The sequence below is a fragment of the Suncus etruscus genome, chromosome 5, assembly GCF_024139225.1.
Source record: "Suncus etruscus isolate mSunEtr1 chromosome 5, mSunEtr1.pri.cur, whole genome shotgun sequence".
Lineage (NCBI taxonomy): Eukaryota > Metazoa > Chordata > Mammalia > Eulipotyphla > Soricidae > Suncus > Suncus etruscus.
In genome coordinates, this window is record NC_064852.1 from 28,390,009 (window position 1) to 28,397,150 (window position 7,142).

The 7,142-nt window shown below is 42.8% G+C and overlaps 1 protein-coding gene across 1 annotated transcript; it reads left to right on the forward strand.

Moving 5' to 3' along the window:
- The first annotated feature begins 3,600 nt into the window (after window positions 1–3,600).
- GCNT3 (glucosaminyl (N-acetyl) transferase 3, mucin type) lies at window positions 3,601–4,923 on the forward strand. The gene has a single exon (XM_049773670.1). The coding sequence runs from the start codon at window positions 3,601–3,603 to the stop codon at window positions 4,921–4,923; it is 1,323 nt and encodes a 440-aa protein (XP_049629627.1).
- Window positions 4,924–7,142: the final 2,219 nt, after the last annotated feature.

Here is a 7,142-nt window from a genome sequence, read left to right on the forward strand (position 1 = left end):
GATAGTACCAACTCAGGACTTCCCACAATGGCTCTTTAGCCCAGTAACATTGCATCCTTCTTCCGCCCTGTTTCCAGTTACTCACCTAACCCCACCTAAGGCCTTTGTATCTCCACCATCTGGTGAGGAATGCTGTCCCCTGGGGAGATGTGGATGGAAAGAAAGGGAGGAGACTAACAGGACTTGCTGCTTTGGAGATCTGCCTGTTTTCTTTGAACTGCCAAGGACACCCCTGGATTTTCAGGGTCCTGCTGCCCTTAGAGCTCCAGCCACTGACTTGTGAGGGTGTGTTCAGCTTCCAAAACCTACAGAAATGTAGATGATGACAGTCAGGGACAAGCAGCCACCTGAGTCTCCCCAGTAGTTGTCATTTGCAGAACAAACCCAGCTATGTGTTAAAACTTTTTTTTTTTTTTTGTTTGTTTGTTTTTGGGCCACACCCGGCAGTGCTCAGCAGTTACTCCTGGCTATCTGTTCAGAAATGGCTCCTGGCAGGCACGAGGGACCAAATGGGACTCCAGGATTCGAACCAATCACCTTAGGTCCTGGATCGGCTGCTTGCAAGGCAAATGCCACTGTGCTATCTCTCCAGCCCAGTGTTAAAACTTTTTTATGTTAATCTTTAAAAATATATTAATTAGGGGCCAGAGCGGTGGCGCAAGAGGTAAGGTGTTTGCCTTGCCGGCGCTAGCCTAGGACGGACAGCGATTAGATCCCCCGGTGTCCCATATGGTCCCCCAAGTCAGGAGCAATTTCTGAGCTCATAGCCAGGAGTAACCCCTGAACGTCACCGGCTGTGGCCCAAAGACCAAAATATATATATAAATTATAGATTAAATATGATTTATATGTATATACATATGTATACACACAGACATGCTCTTTTTTGTTTGTGAGCCACATCTGGCAGTACTCAGGACTTACTTCAGGCTCAATACTCAGGGATTGCCCTGGTGTTACTTGGGGATCATATGGGGTGCTGGGGATCAAAACAATGTCAATCTTTTTTGTTTTTGTTTTTGGGTCACACCCGGCAGCACTCAGGGGTTACTCCTGGCTCTACACTCAGAAATCGCTCCTGGCAGGCTCCGGGGACCATATGGGATGCCAGAATTTGAACCACCATCCTTTTGCATGCAAGGCAAACGCCTTACCTCTATGTTATCTCTCTGTCCCCACAAGGCAATCTTTTAAGCCACTGTACTCTCCATTGGCCCATAATTATATATATAAATCCTCAGAGTGCATCATTTTGCATTTGTAATAACCAGGGAGAAATGACACAGATAGGAGGCATATCTGTGAGTTCCTGATTCCTGGTGAAGGAGGAAAGTGCTTTGGTTCTTGGATGTACACTGATAATATTTCCTCCCCCCTTCCTTTGTTTGCATGTTTTTTCTTTAAATAGTGGCTTATCAGCGTGCTTCAAAGCTTCTGGGCCACACCCAGAGAGATACTCTACCCGCCAGTCCATCGGGGCAGACCAGATATGCCTGTCTTTGTGAATGGTTCTGTATGAGAAGAGCAGCAAACAACAGAGGGGCTGTATTTCTTGCCTTTTCCAACGACTGTAGTCTTTCCGGTCTCACTGAGCTTTCAGAATGACTTGTCTTTGACACTGCCCGAGCAACTGCAGGGGACAGACATCAAAACTATGCTCTTCACCTGCTGCTCTGCTTTGAAGTGATTTCAGAGAAGTCTGAGTTGGGTGCTCTGAGCCTGAACTGGATGCCTTGTACACCTCAGAAATTCTATTTTGGAGCAACTAAAAGAAGATCAGAGGATATGGTGTCCATATTTGCTTCTGTGGAACGCACTCAGTCTTCCCTTCAAAACAGACTCACACCTTAGCAGCAGCTTTTTACCCTAAACAGGAAAGAAACAAAGGTGAGAATTTTCTTGATTCCCCCCCCCCCTTTAAATTCTTATGAGGGTTGTCACTAAGGAGGCAGATGGTTAGAAAGAGGATCATTGTGGGATGAATGGTTCACATTTTGTTTCTCTCCTGTTAGGAATTTTTTTCCCCCTTTAGAATGTGCTTTTAGAATGTGTGGGGTGTTTTTGTTTGTTTGTTTGTTTGTTTTTAGTGGTCCTCTGTACTTTGTATTGTACAGCTGTGATTCAGAAAGACACATTTCTTGGCTTATAGAATAAAGGGGAATAGTGAGGAGCCCCAGGCTTTCTTCTTTCAACCTATGTGATCTTTAGCATCTTTAGATGATCTTTAGTGATCTTTAGATCCTATTTTTCTTTTTTTTTTGGTTTTTGGGTCACACCCGGTAGCGCTCAGGTATTACTCCTGACTCCATACTCAGAAATCACTCCTGGCGGGCTGAAGAGATAGCATGGAGGTAAGGCACTTGCCTTGCGTGCAGGAGGTCATCGGTTCGAATCCCAGCGTCCCATATGGTCCCCTGTGCCTGCCAGGAGCAATTTCTGAGCCTGGAGCCAGAAATAATCCCTGAGCACTGCCGGGTGTGACCCAAAAACCACACACACACACACACACACACACACACACACACACACACACACACACACAAAAGGAAAAAAAGAAAAAAAAAGAGAAATCACTCCTGGCAGGCTCGGGGGACCATATGGGATGCTGGGATTCAAACCAATGACCTTCTGCATAAAAGGCAAATGCCTTACCTCCATGCTATCTCTCTGGCCCCAGATCCTATTTTTCTATCTACTAAAGGAAAGGCATTTCTCGTTTATCTGTGAAAATGAAAAGAGATGATATAAGGAAATATTTCTGGCCCAGTGAATATTCTTTTGTGTATATATATATATGTATATAATATTGTGCTTTTCTGTGTTTAGCTTACATTTATAGAGACTAGAAGCTCTATATGAAATATTACAGTACATTTTTATTACATGCCCTTTCTGTAAGAATCCTTTTATCATTTATTTGAGGTGGAGTATGTGTGCACAGATTGAACCCGGCCCTTCATACTTTCATGTACTCTCCCACTGTCCTTCCCGAGCCCTTAACAATCTTGTTTTTTTGCAAAACGTGGCTAGATAGCATATGTAACTAATGATTTATATGTAGTGAAAACATCCTAATAAAGTTCCAAGTAAAAAAGTAAGAAAAGTACCTTTTATTTTAAAGGGACTTTTGGATTCCTAAAACTGATGTAGGTAATTTGGATATAAAGGATATTTTTTTTCTGTAAGTCAATTAACATTTCTATGACCCCCAATAAGATCTATATTAGAAACATGGTGGTAAAGGGTGAGGAAAAGAATGAGGAAGGAAGGGTGGGACTTTCTAAGAGTAATCACTTCTCTACGTCAGTAAACTGCCTCCTGCAGAGGAGGTGGAGCCAGCTGTCATCTTTAGCATGACTGCTAGTATGTAAGGTCAGGTTATAGACCTCCATCTGAAAGCCAGTTGTAAGGGAGACCTAATGTCAGTTTTGTCTAAGGATATTTACTTAGAGAAGAAACATTTTATCATCACCTTGGAATTGAATCTGGTGTTTCTGTAAGCAGGTTCGGGGCCATTTGTAATTGAAGGCATTTTGTTCCTTCCAAGGAGTCCATCTCCTCCTCCTGTTCTGACCTCAAACTCTAATGGTCTCTCACTCCATGAAGATGATTTGGTGGAACAAGAGATTCTGCCAGAAGCATCATCTGTGGGCTCTGTGCTGCTATCTGCTGCTGACCATTGTTGCTCTAAAACTTACTCTACGATTGAAATGTGACTTTAGTTCCCTGGATCCAGAGTCTACAGCCTTTCGAAGTCAGCACTGTAGGGACAGTTTATACAACTCTCTGAAACTGCCAGCTCAGAGATCTATCAATTGTTCTAGAATCATCCGAGGGGACCAGGAAGCAGTGGTTGAGTCTCTCCTGAACAAACTGGAAGTGAAGAACAAGCGGGTCTCTCTTACAGACTCTGATTATCTCAATATGACCAAAGACTGTAAGCAATTTAAGACCAGTAGGAGGTTCATGGAGTTCCCACTGAGCAAAGAGGAGTTAGACTTCCCTATTGCATATTCTATGGTAATTCATGAGAAGATTGAAAACTTTGAAAGGCTGCTGCGTGCTATTTATGTCCCACAGAACATATACTGTGTACATGTGGATGAGAAGTCGCCAGAGTCCTATAAACAGGCAGTCAAGGCAATTATTTCTTGCTTCCCCAATGTCTTCTTGGCCTCTAAGTTGGTGTCAGTGGTTTATGCCTCCTGGTCCAGGGTACAGGCTGATTTGAACTGTATGGAAGACTTGCTACAGAGCCCAGTGCCGTGGAAGTACTTCCTGAATACATGTGGGACAGATTTTCCTATAAAGACTAATGCAGAGATGGTCCTGGCCCTCAGGATGTTGAATGGGAAAAACAGCATGGAGTCAGAACTACCTAGTGAATACAAAAAAAACCGCTGGAAATATCACTTTGAGGTGACAAATGGATTGCACCAAACCAACAAGATGAAGGACCCACCACCTGGAAATTTGCCTATGTTCACAGGGAATGCCTATATGGTGGCTTCTCGTGCTTTTGTCCAACACGTCTTAGAAAATCCCAAATCCCAAAGACTAATTGAATGGGTAAAAGACACATATAGCCCCGATGAACACCTCTGGGCTACCCTTCAGCGAGCCCCCTGGATGCCTGGCTCTGTCCCCTACCACTCTAAGTTTCACATCTCTGACATGGCTGCCATTGCCCGGCTGGTCAAGTGGGAAGGTCATGAAGGGAACATCAGCATGGGGGCACCTTATGAGCCTTGCTCTGGAATCCATCAACGTTCCATCTGTATTTATGGGGTCGGAGATCTGCACTGGATGCTTCAGAACCATCACCTGTTTGCTAACAAATTTGACCCCAAGGTGGATGATAATGCTCTCCAATGCTTAGAAGAGTACTTACGTCATAAGGCTGTCTATGGAACTGACCTCTGAGACATACTGGGAAAATGGCACCCTGCAGGCCAGGAATAAGTGCATACATGCCCCCAACATGCTGGAACCATGAGGGGTGGGAGGTCAGGGGTTTGGGATCCACAGCATACCCCTGTCTTGGGGGCTGCTTTCAGAGTGTGGATAAATTGCTCAATTGTCTCTTGCATCTCTAACCTGAGTGAACTTTTGTCTGTGCCCACCATTTACCACTGACTTTTTCCCAGAATGGACATCACATTTGGGGAGAGGTATGGGTGGCTAGGGATTCAAGATTTTAATTGAATGCTTGCTTTCCACTTTTCTACTTGGCAGAGTTGCCGTTACAAAATATTTTGTCCTTGGTAAGGAGGGGGATTTGATGGGAAATCTTCCATTTTGTATTATTAACTTAAAATAAATTGCTATGATTCATAATCCTACCTCTATTTTTATCTAATAAAATAATTTTAAGAACAGCATGACCTTGTCTCATAACTGTTGGTGACCTTTAAAATTCTTACTGACAAGAGAATCTTCCCATTATATCATACTTTTAAAAGAAGAGGTGCTTTTTGAAGACCTACTACATTGTCAAATTCATGACTCTTCTCTAAAGCAGAAGGTAAAGGAATTTGTCCAATTTTACTATCCATATGCTTGGGAGAAAATGACTATTAATTTGCCAGTTTCAAAGTCAAAGCTTAAAGTTCTACAATAAATAGTAATTTAGAAAAGGTTACCATATTTTTGTGTGTGTGTGTGTGGTTTTTGGGTAACACCCGGCAGTGCTCAGGGGTTATTCCTGGCTCCATGCTCAGAAATTGCTCCTGGCAGGCACGGGGGACCATATGGGATGCCGGGATTTGAACTGATGACCTTCTGCATGAAAGGCAAACGCCTTACCTCCATGCTAACTCTCCAGCCCCAGGTTACCATATTATATATTGTCCAAGCTAGGGCGAGTTTTAGTGTGTGTGTGTGTGTGTGTGTGTGTGTGTGTGTGTGTGTGTGTGTGTGTGTGTGTAGGGGGTTGGGACTGTAGGGAAACAATTTGGGGGGGATAGTATGTAGTGATATTGTCAAGCTAAACCAGGAAGTCTGGTTGAAAACTGTTTAAGAATGTGAATAGTAGAGATTTGTGATTTTTGTGGCTTTCCTATGGCCATACTGCCCTGAACATACCTAATCTCATCTGATTTTATGACATTTTTTTGTTTGTTTTTTGGAACTCATCCAGTGGTGCTCAGGGGTTACTCCTGGCTCTGCACTCAGAAATCACTCCTGGCAGGCTTAGGGGATCATATTGGATACTGGTGATTGAACCCGGCTTCATCCCAGGTTGGCTGCAAGGCAAACGCCCTACTGCTTGTACTATCACTCTGGAAGTATTATTCTGGTAACTGGTTTTATGGCTTAATGCATTTCCCATGTGGAGACAGTTGTGTGTGTGTGTGTGTGTGTGTGTGTGTGTGTGTGTGTATGTTTCCTCATTTCTTTTTCAATGTTATCTAGCAGGATAGTTTTTCTTTCCAAAATTCCAAAAAAATTCAGATAATTACTGTGATGAGCAAGAAGAGTTTTCCTTTTTTTTTGGTTTGGTTTGGGACTACACCTAGCTGTACTCAGGGATCACTGGTGGGGACCATATAGGTTCGGAGATTGGACCCTGGCCATGTACAAGGCAATACCTCACCACTGTGCTATCTCTCTGATGCCAAGGCAGTGTCCTTTGTATATGTTAAAATTCATCTCCTGCTATATGGTCTGGAACAGTGATTCATATATAAAATTAATTTGTACACTTTGATGTATGTCATGATACTATTGCTGTGTGTCTCTCTTCCAATAGTGATGTAATGAATCCAGTTCTGTCTCATGATCAATTAACATATGATTCATGGATTCTGACATATTACTTTTCCTGACAGTGGATTTTCTATGTATGAGTGGTTGGTTTTTATAAGGTAATCCTGCTTTACAGGGAGCAATGTTCAGTCAATGGAATCAGGGACATCAGTGGTTGTGGGTGCCCCTTCCTGCAGGTACACCTATTAAGATGTGGTTATTCAAAAAAAAAAAAAAAAAAGATGTGGTTATTCTTTTTTGGAGGGAGATCGTGCAAACACAAAGACAAAGACAGACAAAAGTGGGAAAATGATTCCAGCCAAATCTGAATCCAATTTCGTTTATTGAAACTCAAGGCCCGACTTAAATACTTTTTTATCTTTTTTTAATTTTTA